A 19,573-nucleotide genomic window follows, 5' to 3' on the forward strand; every position below is an offset into this window, starting at 1 on the left:
AGGGAGAGAAACCTGGTGACTACTAAATAGTCAATCTAATGTCTGTGGTAGAAAAGCTGCAAGAGACCACTATTGTGGGCAAAATTAATTGACATTTGGGGAATCGTACATAATGAGTCATAGCCAGCGCTGGTTTGATAAGTAAATCCTGTCTCAATCTAAGTAACAAGAGGGATGATTAAGCAAGCACAGTGGGTGTATTTGAGCTTTCAAAAGGTTTGAGTACTACATATCAAACTTAATCAAAACTTAGCATGCAGTATTAAATGGGTAATAGTAACTTGGGTATGTAGTTGGCTCAGGGATAGGAGGCAAAAAATAATGGTGAACATATTATTTTCTGACCAGAGACTTGAGCATGGGGTATCTTGGAGATTGATTATGCAACCGTGACTTCATGAATGCCCTGGACCTGGTTGGAGAGTACAATTTTAAAGTTGCTCATGATACAAAACGTGGATGTTATACTTGGCGGCAACAACATAAAAAGCAGAGGATAGATAACCAGACATTTCAGGATTGGGTAGATGTGGGGTACTAATTTGAAAGGGGGTTGCAAGAACAGAGGGACCTGGGACGTGTATACTCGCAACCTTTTTGAAGGTGACAGGGCAACTTAAGTTGGCTAAGAAGGTATATGGGATGCTTTGCTTTGTATTGGGAGTCCTGAATACAAAAACAAGGTCGTCCTGCTATAACTTTACAATCACCGGTTAGGCCTCAACACTGGTGTATAATTTTAGGCATCACATTTTAGGAAGAATGTGAAGGTCTTGGGGAGGGAATAGAAGGGATTGACCAGTTTTATCAAGAGATAGAAGAAGCTGTGATTGTTTGCCTTGGAGCAGAGATGGTTGAGGGATTACAACCATAGCAGATATTATTGTTGACTAGCCAGATCCCAGAGGAAAGCCTGTTTACTAATCAATATCTTTTTATTCTGAAAATGAGGGGGTTACTGACAAAACACCTTTACTTTTTTACCTCTGTTCTCTCGGGCAAGATGTCTCTATTAACTGCCCTTAGTTTAATTAATCACAGGACATACACTCAGTTTTCTTTACCAATTCGGAAAACCAATATAAAGCTGAATGGCTGCCTTCTGTGCTAGAAGATTATATTCTGTACAGCTCCAGATTTTCTTCAACCTTTTTCTAAAACTAAATTCTATTTCAGCTTATAGATTTCAGCTCTCCTCTGATAAAGCTGAGCCCTGCAAACAAGGAAAATATGGATGTGGACTCTCCTTTACTGAAGTTTTAAAAAAGGTCTTGTCTTGGTCTATAATTATGATATATATTACTGTTGTAAGATTGCTTTAATCTTATTCTTCAAACTGTGTTGTTTTTGTGTATTTACTTTTGTTTCTAAATCGCTAGATGAACTAAATGTCAAATGTCATTCTTTTGGATTACTGTCTCTAGACCACTGATCTTAAATGGTAAATACTATCATTAAAGGAGCACTTTGTCTTTCTTTTCCTGGTAGTGAAATTTGTTTGTTGTGATGACTTTTTAGTGAACAAAATAAAGGGGGAAAAACTAAAATGTGTAATTTTTCCAGAGTTTGTTACCTGATGTCCATTCCTATTTACAATGTATAGATTTTCTTGTTGAAATGCTTACAATCTAAGCTGTACTAATTTAGCCAGATTATTAGAACACTATTGTAGAAAATGGGTCCTTTCTCACTGCATTGGAAGCATGTATGGAAAACTTTGAGGTATTATCTTACTTTCTGCAAACTCAAGTGTGGATTAGATTTTGTGCTGAGATCCTATAGCAGAAAATCAGTATGGCAGGATGTACAGCATTTATTGAAATTATAAAATGCATTTACTTTTGTAAATAAAGAAATAAATTTGACAGTACAAATATTAAAGTGAAGTTTGTTTATCATCAATATATAATTATTGGAAAACAAACCTTCCTAAAATGTTCCAATTCAACTCTTTTCTAAACTCAGACTATGACATTTAATTTAAGGAATCAATTTTTAGGGGGGTTTTTGTAAGTTGACCTCTGACTGAAGACTGTAACATTTAAAGTACACATACTCGAGCTTAGTTACATTAGACCCTGCATGAGTTCAAGAGGCAGAGTGAACAGCAGACTGGGGAGCAGGTGAAGAGGAGGGTCAGCTCCATTCTGCTGAGGTGGCTGTGTTTCAGAAACCTTGGGAGAGACTGTACTGCTGTGATCGGTGCTTAGAAGCCCAGTGGCAGTAATGGCTCTGTGAAGCTGGCAGCTGGGGCAGAGGAAAGCCTGTATACAGTTGGGTTCTGTTCAGTTGCTAGAGAGCCTTGTGAATCTATTGAGATGCAGTCTGTGGAAGAGACTGAGCAATTAGGAGATGAGTGGTTACTGGGGCAGTCTGACTTGAAGCAACTGTAAGGGAAATCTGAAGCTATATTCTCGAGGAAATTAAATACTTCAAGGCAGTCGGACTTTGAAGACTTTTGTGACTTACTGATGTCTGGGTGTGTTGAGAAATCTGTGGAATGTGTCTTGGTTATGTCTACTATTTAACTTGGAGTTGGTGGCATGTCTGACTGCAATTTGTTAATTAATGTTTACCCCCTATTAGATAGTGTTGATTGGTTTGTTTGCTTTGCTGACTTTTATAGTAAAATTTATTTTTGTTTAAAATTGTGGTACTTGTAACTTTATTTTCTTAACTGGGATTTCAAATGTTGTCTATTTCAATAAACAGAGGTTACTAGTCCTTAAGCAGGTCATAATAAAATTTGGGGGTCTTGTCTGGGATCATAAAAATAATCTGCTGGCAGGATGGTGGCACAGTGGTTAGCACTGCTGCCTCAGTGCCAGGGACCTGGGTTTGATTCACAGCTTGGGTGACTGTGGGGAGTCTGCACATTCTCCGTGTCTGTGTGGGTTTCCTCTGGGTGCTCCAGTTTCCTCCCACAGTCCAAATGACGTGCTGGTTATAGTCGGAGGTTTACAGCTTGGAAACAGGCCCTTCGGCCCAACTTGTCCATGCTGCCCTTTTTCTTTAAACCACTAAGCTAGTCCCAATTGCCTGTGTTTGGCCCATATCCCTCTATACACATCTTACACATGTAACTATATAAATGTTGTATTGGCCACACTAAATTCTCCCTCAGTGTACCCGAACAGGTGCTGGAGTGTGGTGACTAGGAGATTTTCACAGTAACTTCATTGCAGTGTTAATGTAAGCCTACTTATAAATAAACTTTAAAATAAAGTAAATGTATGTTGGTTGCCTTATTCTCAATGTGACAACTTAATTACAAGGTGTCTTTCATTTTTAATTTAATGAACAAGATGACAAAGCTCTTCAGGAGTGACATTTCCTCCAGTTATTATGACCACTACAGTCTTTCCTTCAAGATTAATTTTCTCTCCTACAATAGCAGCAAAAGCAGCTGCTCCTGAGGGTTCCACAACCAAGCCAATCTTGTACAGCATGGAAACAGCGGCTTTTATTTCATCGTCTGAAACCAATAGGATTTCCTTCACATGTTGTCTGCAAATCTGGAATGAATTTGAACCTGTTGTAAAATAAAAAAAATTCAATGACTGCTAGATAAAGTATTTGTCTTCGTTTGTTATTGGTATTAAATATTTGATTTTCTAGTGCAGCTTTGGGTTTTGATGCCATGACCTTTTTTCTTTCCTTGCTATAGTTCCACTCTTCACTTTTACAGTGCTGTTATGTTTTTTAAAGTACACAATCTCTGAAACGATTTGCTTATTGCAATTCCAATTTCTGTTTAATCCTTCATCAAAAACTACAACTGGATGTTTTCCGATTCATGTACCTGCAAATGGCGGAGCAAGTCCTGTGGCAATGCTCTTTGCATCCATTAACACTGGTTTATTTTCAATAAAGCTTCTGTACATGGTGCAAGCTGATGATGAGAGCAAAATTTTATGGAAGTGGTTATTTTAGAATTCTTTAATTGCTAAAATTGGACTATGCTGAGGTACATATTTGTCACCTTCTTTCGGTTCCACTCCATATATAGCTGTGGTTGTACAGCCAGATAGTTTGATGGCAGCAGCCACCCCTGCAAGCAAACCACCACCTCCACAACAAACTGTCACCACATCAGGATTTGGAATTTCTTCAAGAATCTCCAGGCCAATGCTAATAAAACGCAAATGAGACAATCATTTTTGGTTTTTGTTTTAATATTTTGAAAGCAAAGTTAATATTTGCAGTGGTTAGTTGTGCAATATTGAAATATGTGCTCAGTTTGGTGACTTCATCCTCCACTTCTGCAGGTTTTGTTGGAATGAGAACTATATAGTATAGTGAGTTAAATGTTTATTATGGATAAAATTAACTGACTTTTAGAAAAGCTCACTGAGTATAATTTGGCACTAGCTAATTGATCTATTAAACATTCATTTTCATCTAAAGTCATGAATGTTTCTCAACACAGCTGAGACAGACAAGCTTATTTATTAATGTCACAAGTGTGTTTGCGTTAACACTCCTCACAGCCACACTCCAGGCACCTGTCTGGGTACACTGAGGGAGAATTTAGCATAGCCAATGCACCTAGCCAGAACATCTTTTTGGACTGTGGGAGGAAACACATGCGCACACACAGGGAGACCATGCAGCCTCCGCACAGTCAGTGACCCAAGCTGGGAATCGAACTTGGGTCCCTGGCACTGTGAAGCAGCAGTGCTAATCACTGTGCTGCCCAACAAGGGAGTTAAAGAATGATTTAAGGTACATTTTTCCAATTGAGAAGTGCTAGATCCAGAATCAATTCTATAGGGGGAAATGAGGCTACCTGGAATAAAACATCTTGTCCTCTGATGTGATGCAGCAAATTAGTTTTAAAAGAAATCTCTTCCAATTTAGAAACAATCGATTTTGGGGTTTTTTTTTACCTTCCATGGCCTGCAATCAAATCAATGTCATCAAAAGGATGCAAGAAAATCATTTTCTGATCCTTCACAAGTTGCTCCACTGTCGGCAATAATGACTTGGATGGCACCTGCTTGATGTCTACACCATAGCTCTAGGTTGTAATGTAAAAATGTAAAGTATTAATATTACTGATGCCATACAATAGGCACCATAAAATATACTTATGCCATTTAAGGCTTGTGAATAATTCAATACCCTCAATTAGTGTGTAACTACAAATGTTATAGAAATGATATTACTTGCAAATTATCTTTTTACTCTTCAGAAGCTCTGAGCCCAACAGATTAGTGGTATGTTCCACTTTGATAACAGTTTTGAGGTATTTAATGACACCACCATATTGTGCATGCAAGTTCTGAATATGATGGTTTGATTCAAGTTCAAATACACACAGACAAACCCATTTGCCCAGAAGAATTTGAAACCATTTTACCAATTTGCAACTCTAAATACAGCTTTGCAAACATTTGTATTATGTTAAATTTATCAATATGGCCAAGAAGGGGGGCTGGGGGGGATATTTTGGAAGTGTTGAGCCAGCACATTTAATGGAATGTTTTCAGCAAATTTTGTACTTTATTAAAACTGCAATGGAACAAAACTCCAAGAGCGAGGCTGGGGTTTTGTGCTCCCATTTGCAGCAGCTGTTAATGGTGACAAAAGCAACAAATATTGTGAGGTCAAAAATGAAATTTATGCCAGTGTGATTTCCTTTGCGATTGTCCTCACCAATGACATAATGGGAATCCTGATGTTCAACATCGGGAAGCCTATTACAATAAATGTACATCTCATTATCAGGCCTCTATGCCTGCTGCTGATCCCAACTCCATTACATTTAAGTCCGTGTGAGGGTATGCCAACGTGAATTACAACAGATTTTGCAGTGTGCACCTGACAAGCACAGGCGTTTAGGGGAAGGAGGTCAGTCTGGGCACTGCCCCCAACGTAGGCAGTGTCAGGTGTTCTGTTTGTTGGGGGCGGGGGGGGGAAGGGGAGAGGTTCCAAATTATTTTTTTATATCAGGGCACCCTTTAAAAATGGTGCTCCAATCTTTAAAAACCCAAGTTGTTGGTGGGGGCGGGCGCAATCAGAGCTTGCCCTGTTCAATGATTCAGCAGAGAAAGCTGCCATTGGGCCCAGTGGCTTCCATGCCATTTTTCTGCCCACTACACCACTCTACCGGAAAATTCCACCCCTAAATTGAAAGCAAAATACTATAAATGCACGAAATCTGAAATACAAACAAAGTGCTGGAAATACTCCGGTCTGGCAGTATCTGCGGAGAGAGGTAGAGTTACGGTTTTCAGCTGAATATAACTTCTTTGGTTCACCATGTAATCTGACAGGTTCACACTTGTCAATTGGTTCCAGCTTTTAAGTCTTCTCCATTTTTTGGGGTGCTCACAAAATCCCCGATTTAAGAAATTGATTGATTTTCTGAATTTCCCTAAATTGTTACAAAATGCCAAAGATAAAGCTGATGTTTCAACTGTTAATCAGTGTAAACATCTTCTATTTTACACTTTGCAATTTGTTATATTTTTGTGGTGTGACTTCAAATGTGTATTCAATGAAGCCTCTGTTTATCAAAGTTGAAGAGACTAATCAAAAACAAAGATATAGTGATTATTACTGGATTTAACATTTATTATGAGATCAAGACTTACCATCTTTAGGAACGGGGCCTGGGAACACTAAACAAAATGTGTTCCCTAATCTAGCCACACATTTGGGGGTCTGGTCCAGGATCATAAATTGGAGGCTCATCCAGGATTTCAAATCCACACTTGTTCTGGTACTTGCTGAGTTTATGATTGATAAGATTTCCACAGTGGATTTTATTATACTGAACAGTGGAATGGCTATTAATCATAATCAAGGCTCCACGGCTAGGTTAAAAGCATTCGTAGAGACATTGAAGCTAGAATTAAAAGCATAGGTTAAGAAAGCCGACATACTTGAGTTAATAGCATCTGGAATTGGAAGAATGACTTAATCTAGAAGTTAATTCATTTGCATATGAAGCAGCTTGTGATAGAGAGAGAAATTAAAAAGTTCAAACTGGAAAAGAAAAGAGAAATGCGAAAGTTTGAACATGAACTCCGGAGAGAGAGAAATCAGACAGCATGAACTGGGGTAAATGAGAGTCAAGAGGTTTAGATGAGGAATTAAGTCCCACTCTGTGCTTAGATCAAACGGATTTGAGAGTCTTCACCTGTTGCTTAAATTCATTTAAGACTGAGTTTGGAGATGCTTCAGCTCACTTGAAAAGATGGTTATAAAGTTAAAGTGGTCAAAGGGACCGAAAGACTCATTTCATGTAGTGGTTTAGTCAGGAAGGCTATAAATGTGTATTCTGGTCTTTCAGAAGCACAATCCTCCAGTATTTATGCTTCAGGGATAAGCTTGTAGTCACTATCAGTTAAAATTTCAGGCTTAAAAAAAAGACGATGAAACATTTGTAGAATTTGCTGGGGGGAAAGAAATGTTCTTTGACAGGTGGTTTTGATCAACAAAGGTTGATCTCTCTCAAACGTTTGTTTTAATAATACTGACAGAATTTCAAAATAGCATCCTAACAGCAACAGGTCACATCTGGAAGACTGTAAGATACAGAAAGCAGCAGTTCTAGCAGATACATGTGATATTTCTCACAGCCAGCTGTGGATTAAAAGGTTATAAGGAAACCAACAGGGAAACAAGATAAATGACAAATTTGATAATGGGAAAGTGTTGGCTTTAGGGAAAAGACAGATGTGGGTCGAGTTAGCCAAAGTGATAACTTGGAAACTAGAAGTCAAGTAAAGAAAGTAGTATGTTTCAATTGTAATAAACATGTATACATGTCAAATGGAAGCTCAGAGGTCAATCAATTGCAGTAATAGGGATGCTTAAGGAGTCTTCAGAAAAGACTGTACCATAAGAGGAAATGGATTTTAAAACAGTGGCAATAGAACAACTGCACAATATTTCCACAGAGTCTTCTAGAAAGGGGAACATTGGTCAGGATCGTCAAGGAAATTCTTCCTTGGATACTGCCAAGGTGAGGTAGGTTGCTGAGTAATGATTATGAGTTAGAATAGAATAGAATCCCTACAATGCAGAAGGAGGCCATTCGGCCCATCGAGCCTGCACCGACAACAATCCCACCCAGGCCTTATCCCTTTAATTCCACATATTACCCTCCTAATCCCCCTGACACTAAGGGACAATTTAGCATAGCCAATCAACCTGACCCGCACATTTTAGGATGGAAGGGAGGGCTTAGGTGGGATGCTCTTTCAGAGAGTCAGTGCAGACTCAATGGGCCAGGCGGCCTCCTTCTATACTGTAGGAATTCTATGATCCTATGAAAACTATCATTGGTTATATATCCTTTATAATGAGCAGGTAAATTTAGTCTGGGAGAATGGATTAATTAACATATTGACTTGGATTTGTGTTCAGTATTGCAGTGGCAGCTCTCATTGCTGACACAGCTGACACTGGACCGCACAGTGCATAGCACTGCTGCCTCACAGCGCCAGGGATCTGGGTTCGATTCTCGGCTTGGGTCACTGTCTGTGCGGAGTCTGTACATTCTCCCCATGTCTGCGTGGGTTTCCTCCGGTTTCCTCCCACAAGTCTGAAAGACGTGCTGGTTAGATGCTAACCAGCATCTAAATGGCCATGCTAAATTCTTAGTGTAGCCGAACAGGCGCTGGAGTGTGGCGACTAGGGGATTTTCACAGTAACTTCATAAATTAACTTAAAAAGAATAAATCTCTGCATGAACCTACTGAGATCCCTCTGGCAAGAATTTTGGTTGCCTTAGGGAAGATTCACTCCTGGTGTGAGTTGCAGCACTGTCTCATCAGTGTAGAAAAGGAAGTTGATTATGGGCATAGCTTACAGTCGCTGCAGCACATAAACTGGAACAAAAGGCTGATGCAGTAAAAAGGTCTTGAAACACCAAATTAAAAATGGCATTGGGAAATCATATTTTAGTAGACAATTTTTCAAAATTAGAAATTTCTAAAGTGCAATTATTTGATCATTTTAAAAAGTGAATTTTTAAAAATCTGATAAATCGTGCGAAACAGTCAAAGAACAAAGAACAGTACAGCACAGGAAACAGGCCCTTCGGCCCTCCAAGCCTGTGCCGCTCCTTGGTCCAACTAGACCAATCGTTTATATCCCTCCATTCCCAGGCTGCTTATGTGACTATCCAGGTAAGTCTTAAACGATGTCAGCGTGCCTGCCTCCACCACCCTACTTGGCAGCGCATTCCAGGCCCCCACCACCCTCTGTGTAAAAAACAGCCCTCTAATATCTGAGTTATACTTCGCCCCTCTCACCTTGAGCCCGTGACCCCTCGTGAACGTCACTTCTGATCTGGGAAAAAGCTTCCCACCGTTCATCCTATCTATCCCCTTCATAATCTTGTACACCTCTATTAGATCTCCCCTCATTCTCCGTCTTTCCAAGGAGAACAACCCCAGTTTACCCAATCTCTCCTCATAGCTAAGACCCTCCATACCAGGCAACATCCTGGTAAACCTTCTCTGCACTCTCCCTAACGCCTCCACGTCCTTCTGGTAGTGCGGCGACCAGAACTGGACGCAGTACTCCAAATGTGGCCTAACCAGCGTTCTATACAGCTGCATCATCAGACTCCAGCTTTTATACTCTATACCCCGTCCTATAAAGGCAAGCATACCATATGCCTTCTTCACCACCTTCTCCACCTGTGTTGCCACCTTCAAGGATTTGTGGACTTGCACACCTAGGTCCCTCTGTGTTTCTATACTCCTGATGACTCTGCCATTTATTGTATAACTCCTCCCTAGATTATTTCTTCCAAAATGCATCACTTCGCAATTATCCGGATTAAACTCCATCTGCCACCTCTCCGCCCAATTTTCCAGCCTATCTATATCCTGCTGTATTGCCCGACAATGCTCTTCGCTATCCGCAAGTCCAGCCACCTTCGTGTCATCTGCAAACTTGCTGATTACACCAGTTACACCTTCTTCCAAATCATTTATATATATATCACAAATAGCAGAGGTCCCAGTACAGAGCCCTACGGAACACCACTGATCACAGACCTCCAGCCGGAAAAAGACCCTTCGACCACTACCCTCTGTCTCCTATGGCCAAGCCAGTTCTCCACCCATCTAGCCACTTCTCCTTGTATCCCATGAGCCTTAACCTTCTTAACCAACCTGCCATGTGGGACTTTGTCAAATGCCTTATTGAAATCCATATAGACGACATCCACGGCCCTTCCTTCATCAACCGTTTTTGTCACTTCCTCAAAAAACTCCACCAAATTTGTAAGGCACGACCTCCCTCTTACAAAACCATGCTGTCTGTCACTAATGAGATTGTTCCTTTCTAAATGCACATACATCCTGTCTCTAAGAATCCTCTCCAACAACTTCCCTACCACGGACGTCAAGCTCACCGGCCTATAACTTCCTGGGTTATCCCTGCTACCCTTCTTAAACAACGGGACCACATTCGCTATCCTCCAATCCTCAGGGACCTCACCCGTGTCCAAAGAAGCGACAAAGATTTCCGTCAGAGGCCCAGCAATTTCATCTCTCGTCTCCCTGAGCAGTCGAGGATAGATGCCATCAGGCCCTGGGGCTTTGTCAGTTTTAATGTTCCCTAAAAAACCTAACACTTTCTCTCTTGTAATGGAGATTTTCTCTAACGGGTCAACACCTCCCTCCGAGACACTCCCGGTTAACACGCCCCTCTCCTTCGTGAATACCGATGCAAAGTATTCATTTAGGATCTCCCCTATTAACCTTGGGTTCTAAGCATAATTCCCCTCCTTTGTCCCTGAGAGGTCCAATTTTCTCCCTGACAACTCTTTTGTTCCTAACGTATGAATAGAATGCCTTAGGATTCTCCTTAATCCTGCCTTCCAAGAACATCTCGTGACCTCTTTTTGCCCTTCTAACTCCCCGTTTGAGTTCTTTCCTACTCTCTCTGTATTCCTCCAGAGCTCCGTCTGTTTTCTGTTGCCTGGACTTAACGTACGCCTCCCTTTTCATTTTAATCAGATCCTCAATTTCCCTGGTTATCCACGGCTCTCGAATCCTACCTTTCCTATCTTTCCTTTTTACAGGCACATGCCTATCCTGCAGCCTTATCAATAGTTCCTTAAAAGACTCCCACATGCCATAGATGTCATAGATGTTACTTTTTGACAAGGGTTATCAAATTTTAAAAATCTTTCATATTAAACCAATCCATATTAAACTTGTGTTGGCCACCTCATTATTTGCGAATTGAGAAGAGATCCCCTTACACTTTGAAATACAGCTGTAAAATTTATAAGTATAATCCATTCAGCATTCGTGGGCATATAGCCCAAAGTTGTGCTGGTTCCATATTTGCCATTTGAAGTAGCAAGCTCTCACTGAACAAATTCTTTGCTGCAAAACAATCCCACTGTATTTTACCACTGTGGGAGAGTGGTAAAATACTGAGTACAGTCAGCATTGACAGAGGCCTGAATAAGAATATTTGCTCATCGATCTGCTACAGACAAATTGTTGATTGTTGTTGATGGTGCATCATCACTATCAACAACTTGTATTTATACAGCATCTCTAATATAAACGTTCCAAACTATTGGTACACTATACTTATCAGTATACATCAATACATGGACAAAAGGACACCCAGATTATATGCTCACACACATAAATTCCACTTGAGCCTTCTAATTCATGTTATTTCAAATGGTATCTACGTTACCTCTCAGCCCAGATGCTGTATTTGACACTGCAAAGTTATCTTTGGGGAATTACAAGATCATATTTTGTTCTACAATATCAGACATTTTTGGAACTTTTCCCCAATTATGTGTTTTTTTCCCTTTCCATCATTCCTACTAGAAATGCGAATTTAGGGTTTTAGACTTCTTACTCTTAATCTGACTCCTTGGACAATATGATCTGCTCCTTTCCCTCCCTCCAACTGTACAGGGAACCAATTTTCAACTGATCTGATGTCTCAACCTGGCGGCACAGTCACATCAATACTGTTATGTGGATAATCAAACGCACAGATCTGTATCCTACTCAATACCATTGGTAAATATACTACAACTTCTTGCTCGTTGACACCTCAATGTTAAAATTGAGAGTGACTCCACAGTCCCTTATGCTAATGTTTCTTTCCCAGCAGCTCAAAACAATGGAACACCTGACCTTCCTCACTCCTCCTTGTATTCTTCAGATTTTTAAAACTCAGACTTTGAGTTATCTGTCACTACCTCTTTGTGTATTTTGCTTTCTCTAGCTATTCAACCATTGTAACATCCTACCGCATGAGTCTTTTCCTACACCATGCATCTTGCATTAAGTTCCCTGAATTGAAATGATAGATATGATTGTCTTCTTAAGCTGATGTAACTAGAGCAACAATCTTCTCTTTATTTCCAGCAAAGCAACCTTGTTCCTTGCTTTAAGTCACAGAAAAGACGTGCGGGTTAGGTGGATTGGCAATGCTAAATTGCCCCTTAGTGTCAGGGGGACTAGTTAGGGTAAATACATGGGGATAGGGCCTGGGTGGGATTGTGATCGGTGCAGACTTGATGGGTCGAATGGCCTCCTTCTGCACTGTAAAGTAAAATTTATTTATTAGTCACAAGTAGGCTTACATTCACACTGTAATAAAGTTATTGTGAAAATCCCCTAGTTGCCACACTGCGCCGCTTGTTCGGGTACACTGAGGGAGAATTTTGCATCGCCAATGCACTTAACCTGCACATCTTTGGAGTGTGGGAGGAAACTGGAGCACCCAGAGGAAACCCACATAGACACAAGGAGAATGTGCAAACTCCACACAGACAGTAACCCAAGACGGGAATCAAACCCAGGTCCTTGGTGCTGTGAGGCAGCAGTGCTAACCACTGCGCCACCGTGCCACCCTTCTATGAAAAGATGCAGATTCACTTCAAATTTACAATTTCCTGAAGTTAAGTTAAATATGTATATTCATGCTTACAGCAATAAGGTTGGTCTTTGATGCTGGCGCTGTGTCTGGCATTAGTACTTTTCCTTGATGCCCAAAGTGCCTTGCAGCATAAGCAAAAGCTTTTCCATAATTTCCTGCTGACATTGTAATGAAAGGCCCACTTTCTCTTCTAGAAAACTGATTAGCTACTCCTCTGATCTTGAATGAACCTGCAAAATAAATAGGAATATGTGTATCATTAGCACAACAAGGCCCATAAAAAAACTAAGTGCCACACTGAATGTTTCAAAATTGGCTCCCATTTTCTGAGTAACTTTAAAATTACTAATAGTCTGATGGAAGTATTAAGGTCATTAAATTAACTTGCATTCATAGATTTATTCCTTAAAACACAGTCAATCAGGAATGTTTTAAATGTAATTCCAACTAAACCACTAGTTAAGAATGTATCTATAAATACATTTAAGTCTATCAGGGATTTCCATCCTATATTTTGTAATATTTTACTTTACCAAATTAATGGCTGGGGATTTTATGTAGTTTAGTCAGATTTTGGCTGAATAATAGGCTAACAATTACAATAAAATAGTCCACTATTAACTCCATGAGTATCATTTTTCAGCTTCAGAAATCAGTTATTTTATTTTTAGCAAAATAAACACCAATTTAAAAATATCGTATTCCATTGCGTTTTAACACATATTAGGTGTAGGAGCCGATCCCTCGGTTCATTGAGCTTGCTCCGCCATTCAATAAGATAATGGCTGATCTGATTGTAACCTCAACCCCACATTACTGCTTACCCCTGATAACCTTTCACCCCATGTTAATCAAGAATTCATCTATCTGTGCCTTAAAAGGGGCGGCACGGTAGCACAGTGGTTAACACTGCTGCTTCACAGCTCCAGGGACCTGGGTTCGATTCCCGGCTTGGGTCACTGTCTGTGTGGAGTTTGCACATTCTCCTCGTGTCTGCGTGGGTTTCCTCTGGGTGCTCTGGTTTCCTCCCACAGTCCAAAGATGTGCGGGTTAGGTTGATTGGCCAGGTTAAAAATTGCCCCTTAGAGTCCTGAGAAGCGTAGGTTAGAGGGATTAGCGGGTAAATATGTGGGGGTAGGGCCTGGGTGGGATTGTGGTCGGTGCAGACTCGATGGGCCGAATGGCCTCCTTCTGCACTGTAGGGTTTCTATGATTTCTAAATTATTCAGACTCTGCCTCCACTGTCTTTTGAAGAAGAGTTCCAAAGACTCATCACCCTCTGAAAAAAAAGATTCTCCTCTTCCCAGTCTTAAATAAACGACTCCATTTTAAACAGTGACCCTTAGCTCTAGATTCTCTGACAAGAGGAAACATCCTCTCCACATCCATCCTGTCAAGAACCCTCAGAATCATAAAGGTTTCAATCAAATCACTTCATACTCTTCTCAATTCCAGTGCATACAATCCTAATTAGTCCAACCTTTCCTCATAAGACAACCTTCCTATTTCAGGTATCAATCTAGTAAACCTCTTAACCGCTTCCAATGTATTTACATATTTCCTTAAATAAGACCAATACTCTGCACAGTACTCCAGATGTGGCCTCACCAATGCCTGTACAACTGAAGCATAACCTCCCTCTATTAGCTTTTCTAATTATTTGCTGTACCTGCATTCTAGCCTTCTGTGATTCATGCTCAAGGGCATCCAGATCGCTCCAAATCTCAGAACTCTATAATCTTTCACTATTTAGATAAGTTTATTTTTAATTCTTCCTGCCAAAATGGACAATTTCACCATTTTCCCACATTATACTCCTTTTTCCAGATCTTTGCCCACTCACTTAACCTACCTATATCCATTGTAGCCTCCTTATGTCCTCTTCACAATGTATTTTCCTACCTATCTTTGTGTTGTCAGCAAATTTTGCAGCCATATTTTCAGTCTCTTCATCCAAGTCATTTATAATGCAGAAACACATCTCCCTTTGTTTAAAAAATAAGAAATTCACATAATCAGCTGACTGTAGTGCAGTGCATGGAATAAACACATTAGCCTTCACAGTACTGACCTGTTGTCTGCATGTTCTCCAGTTTCATGTACAGCTTACAGTTGGTTTTCATTGGAATTACTCCATGAGGCACGTGAATCAGAGGAGTTTTAATAACTTGCAAAGTGCTCCTTTGTACTGTCTCCCTGGCTTCCTGCAACATCTGTAGGTTCAGCAATGTTTGTGCTTTTTCCATTTCTGTTGCTATACTGAATTGAAAAAAATGGGTATTTTTAAAGAATATGTTGGTATCTGCCTCTTTCCATCTCCAGCAAAGCTCACCCAAAAGAGTTTGATTCACTGGCCAGGATTCTCCAACCTCATCCGTGGCTGAGATTCTCTGGTCTCACTGCTCTGAATAGAGATTTGGCTGAGCACCAAATCCTCCATTCTCACTGGCAGTGGTGGCGGGGCGTACGATATTGAAGAATTCTGGCCACTGTCTTGAACGTTACTCAGTTTCTGACCAAGTTTTGCTACACCAGGGTCAGATAGCCATTTAAAAGTCATGCATTGTACTTGTTTAATAAAACAATAATCAATAAACTAAAGAAAAATGAAAGGGGTGATAGCCCCTACGTCAAAAGGAAACTTAACTGATTAAATCAAAATGTCACCCCAGCCCCTAAGGCCTGCCTCCTATTTGTTTCAGTGAGGAATTAACTTTTTCTTCCCTGAAAAATTCAGGAACATGTCAGGGTATGTGCACCAAGTGGCATGTGCTTCATGTTTAAGTTCCTTCCACAGTTTCAGCCCCTCCCTGTCTTTGCAACTTTCTTCCAGCTTATGTCCTCTCCTCCATTCTTCAGGTCTCTAATTCTAGCCTTTATGTGACTTTTCCACCTGCACTTCAACGAATAATACAGCACAGAAACAGACCCTTCAGCCCACCAAGCCTGCGTCGATGCACGGTTCCTATCCCTCTGTTCACCTCCCATTCATGTATCTATCAAGATACACCTTGAACGTTGCTAATGTACCTGCTCCCACCACCCCCACTGGCAGGGCGTTCAGACACCCACCACCCTCTGTGTGAAAAACTTTACCTGCAAGTCTCCGCCAAACTTAGCCTCTCTCACCTTAAACCTGTGCCCTCTTGTAGTTGGCCTTTCCACCCTAAGAAAAAGCCTCTGACTCATAGAATCATAGAATTCCTACAGTGCAGAAGGAGGCCTTTTGGCCCATCAAGTCTGCACCGACCACCATCCCACCCAGACCCCATTCCCGTAACCCCACATATTTACCCTGCTAATCCCCCTGACACTAGGGTCAATTTAGCATGGTCAATCAACCTAACCCGCACCTCTTTGGACTGTGGGAGGAAACCCACGCAGACACGGGAGAATGTGCAAACTCCACACAGTGACCTGAGGCCAGATTTGAACCTGGGTCCCTGGTGCTGTGACGCAGCAGTGCTAACCACTGTGCCACCTGCCGATCCCTCTCAGTCCACCATTATCAACAAAACCTTTCAGTTCTCTTGTATGCAGTCTGAAAGGTTTCAGGGAGGAGGAAAGTGTCAAATTTCATTGCCTCGCAGCTAGCTCAAGATGTTCATATAAAGACTGGATTATACAGTTGATGACAAGGCAATCTGTTATACAACATTGAACTTGGAGGTCTATAATATCAAGCTCGCTACCTTGTTTCAAGCTGAGCTATTTCGATCCTTCTATTGCATTGAAAGTGAATGTTTGTCTCACAGGATATTCAGCATGTCCACTACGACTCTCACTAATTTTTACAGATGCACCATAGAAAGCATCCTTTCTGGATGTATCCCAGCTTGGTATGGCTCCTGCTTTGATCAACACCGCAAGAAAATAAGGTTATGAATGTAGTCCAATCCATCATGCAAAACAGCCACCCATCCATTGACTCTGTCTACACTTCCTGCTGCCTCGGAAAAGCAGCCAGTATAATCAAAGACCCCATGCACCCTGGACGTTCTCTCTTCCACTTTCTTCTGTCAGGAAAAAGATACAAAAGTCTGAGGTCCCATACCAACCGATTCAAGAACAGCTTCTTCCCTGCTGCCATTGGACTTTTGAATGGACCTACCATATATTAAGCTGATCTTTGTCTACACCTTATCGATAACTGTAACACTATATTCTGCATCCTCTCCTTTCCTTCTTTATGTACGGCATGTTTTGTCTGTATAGTGCACAAGAAACAATATTTTTCATGGTATCCCAATACATATGACAATAATAAATCAAATCAAAGCAAATCAACTATGGCTTCAATTTGTGAACACAGTAAGAAGTTTAACAACACCAGGTTAAAGTCCAACAGGTTTATTTGGTAGCAAAAGCCACACAAGCTTTCGGAGCTCCAAGCCCCTTCTTCACCTGAAGACTTTAACCTGGTGTTGTTAAACTTCTTACTGTGTTTACCCCAGTCCAACGCCGGCATCTCTACTTCAATTTGTGAGACCTTGCTATGCGCAAACTGGCAAACAAGTTCCAAATGCAGACAGGAGGATGTTTAATGTCTCGAAAAGTTAACTCTCTACACAGATGCAGACAGACCTGCTGGGTTTTCCAGCATTTTCTGTTTTGTTACAAACTGGCTGCTGAGTTTTATCAGTGACTACACTTCAAAAGTGCTTCATTGTTTAGCACTTTTGAGATGTCCTGGGATTCTGAAAGGTGTAATATAAAAGAACGCTTTTATTTTCTATACTCTCAAAAGTGTTTTTTTAAACCTGTTGGGTTTCATCCTTTCCCCAGTGTTCCACATGAAAGTTTTGGTCATTTTGATCACAAGAACAGTTAACAAGTCTGGAAACAACTAACACCAAAGACGATTTAAGGGAAAAGTTAATCTTTCATTTTAGTTGTACCATATTTTATTGTGAATTATAGCATTAAAAAGAATAATTCTTAAAACAGAAAGTTGCTCACAACTTTTTCAAATCAGTGAACTTTGATTACAATTCCACTTCTACTCTGGTGACGGCTCTTCCGATTGTAGGTCCCTGTGCAACATTAAACATCCTCCTGACTGCATTTCCGGTGTTCTGTCAAAAACTAAAAACCGCCTTTGGAAAAGTATTTAAAAACATTGCAGCGTGGCGTCCTCTTTCTAAAGTGAGCTTTCAGATTTGTTGTTAAGTGAGAGTGTAAAATCAGCCCGCGGGGAGTTAATGTTAGCATCATTGGAGGATCAAACTCTCTTCAAATATCATTAAACCATAAAGTCAGGTCAGGTTAGATTTAGGTCTTCTGGGTAATATATAAATAGTCAATTCGATATTCTCAGTAATGTTTGCCTTCTCGAAATGGGCCACTAAAAAACATTCCTATCTACCCCCCCGCCAAAACCACATACACACAGTGAAGTATATCCACCATCCTTCACTGATATTGTAACTTTTGCTTTTGCTTTTGCTACCAAATAAACCTGTTGGACTTTAACCTGGTGTTGTTAAACTTCTTACTGTGTTTACCCCAGTCCAACGCCGGCATCTCCACATCATTGTAACTAATGCAGACACTGAGAATTTCACTGGTATTGTAACTAATGCAGACACTGAGATCTCCCCTGGTATTGTAACTATTATAGACACAGAGTTTCACTGGTATTGTAACTATTACAGACACAGAGTTTCACTGGTATTGTAACTATTACAGACACAGAGTTTCACTGGTATTGTAACCAATGCAGACACTGAATTTCACTGGTTTTGAACTAATGCAGACACTGAGAGCTCCCCTGGTATTGTAACTAATGCAGACAGAGAGCTGGTCTTTCACTCCCCATTTAAATACCAGGAAGGGGGCTGGATAAAGACCGGGGGCGGTACAAATACCCCCGGCAGTCTGGACTCTCCGGACCTTTATTAGCTGGGGACAGTTTGCCGGGGCATTGATGTGGGAGGAGTTGTGAGGTTGAGTATGTCGGCAGCCGTGGTGCTGAGAGGTTAAAGCGGAGGGAAGGGGAACCTCCTCTCCATCCTCCGTCCCTCTGTCCGGCGGGATGAGCCGCTCACTGCGGCATGTGGTGTGCGCCCTGTCCGGGGGTGTGGACAGCGCGGTGGCTGCGCTGCTGCTCAGGCGGAAAGGTGAGGAGCTGACTCTGGGATACAATGTTTCACTGCGATACAAAAGTATCCATGATGTGGAGATGCCGGCGTTGGACTGGGGTAAACACAGTAAGAAGTCTCACAACACCAGGTTAAAGTCCAACAGGTTTATTTGGTAGCACAAGCCACTAGCTTTCGGGGCGCTGCCCTTTCATCAGGTGAGTGGGAGTTCTGTTCACAAACAGGACATATAAAGACACAAACTCAATTTACAGAATAATGGTTGGAATGCGAGTCTTTACAGGTAATCAAGTCTTAAAGGTACAGACAATGTGAGTGGAAAGGGTTAAGCACAGGTTAAAGAGATGTGTATTGTCTCCAGCCAGGACAGTTAGTGAGATTTTGCAAGCCCAGGCAAGTCGTGGGGGTTACAGATAGTGTGGCATGAACCCAAGATCCTGGGGGTTGAGGCTGTCCGCATGTGTGCGGAACATAGAAACATAGAAAAACTACAGCACAAAACAGGCCCTTCGGCCCCACAAGTTGTGCCGAACATATCCCTACCTTTTAGGCTTATCTCATAGAAATCATAGAAACCCTAC

General features: G+C 41.1%; 3 protein-coding genes across 8 annotated transcripts in view; 2 read left to right on the forward strand and 1 right to left on the reverse strand.

Moving 5' to 3' along the window:
• The window catches only part of gtse1 (G-2 and S-phase expressed 1), a 38,294-nt gene extending 35,099 nt beyond the window's left edge, over positions 1–3,195 (forward strand). For all 4 annotated transcript variants that reach the window (XM_078235511.1, XM_078235512.1, XM_078235513.1 and 1 more), the window contains exon 12: positions 1,177–3,195. In XM_078235511.1, coding sequence (XP_078091637.1) covers positions 1,177–1,263 — 87 coding nt within the window. In that variant the 3' untranslated portion in view covers positions 1,264–3,195. The remainder of the gene's footprint in view (positions 1–1,176) is intronic.
• LOC144507940 (L-threonine dehydratase catabolic TdcB-like) lies at positions 3,195–17,954 on the reverse strand. 2 transcript variants are annotated; one of them, XM_078235514.1, is made up of 8 exons: positions 17,851–17,954; positions 17,003–17,098; positions 14,963–15,150; positions 12,943–13,121; positions 4,890–5,020; positions 3,983–4,131; positions 3,803–3,892; positions 3,195–3,532 (listed from the first exon to the last, which is right to left on the reverse strand). In XM_078235514.1, exons 3-8 carry the CDS (start codon positions 15,135–15,137, stop codon positions 3,294–3,296), a joined length of 963 nt encoding a protein of 320 aa, XP_078091640.1. In that variant the 5' UTR covers positions 15,138–15,150; positions 17,003–17,098; positions 17,851–17,954; the 3' UTR covers positions 3,195–3,293. The 2 variants fall into 2 exon arrangements, with proteins under 2 accessions (XP_078091640.1, XP_078091641.1); XM_078235515.1 differs by lacking the exon at positions 17,003–17,098 and adding an exon at positions 14,744–14,876 and having other exon boundaries at positions 17,851–17,948.
• An 854-nt stretch (positions 17,955–18,808) lies between these two features.
• The window catches only part of trmu (tRNA 5-methylaminomethyl-2-thiouridylate methyltransferase), a 49,431-nt gene continuing 48,666 nt past the window's right edge, over positions 18,809–19,573 (forward strand). The window contains exon 1 of one of the 2 annotated variants that reach the window (XM_078235516.1): positions 18,809–19,010. In XM_078235516.1, coding sequence (XP_078091642.1) covers positions 18,926–19,010 — 85 coding nt within the window. In that variant the 5' untranslated portion in view covers positions 18,809–18,925. The remainder of the gene's footprint in view (positions 19,011–19,573) is intronic. The other variant, XR_013500179.1, reaches the window with a different exon arrangement.

This window comes from Mustelus asterias, chromosome 19, assembly GCF_964213995.1.
Source record: "Mustelus asterias chromosome 19, sMusAst1.hap1.1, whole genome shotgun sequence".
NCBI lineage: Eukaryota > Metazoa > Chordata > Chondrichthyes > Carcharhiniformes > Triakidae > Mustelus > Mustelus asterias.

Excerpts from the sequence above, each read along its gene's own strand:
- LOC144507940 (XM_078235514.1), bottom strand. The coding sequence starts at position 15,137 with ATGGAAAAAGCACAAACATTGCTGAACCTACAGATGTTGCAGGAAGCC. Across the intron at positions 5,021-12,942 it reads CAAAGACCAACCTTATTGCT|AGCTATGGTGTAGACATCAA; the intron begins GTAAGCATGAAT and ends ATTACAACCTAG. Across the intron at positions 3,533-3,802 it reads ACTTGCTCCGCCATTTGCAG|GTTCAAATTCATTCCAGATT; the intron begins GTACATGAATCG and ends ATTTTACAACAG.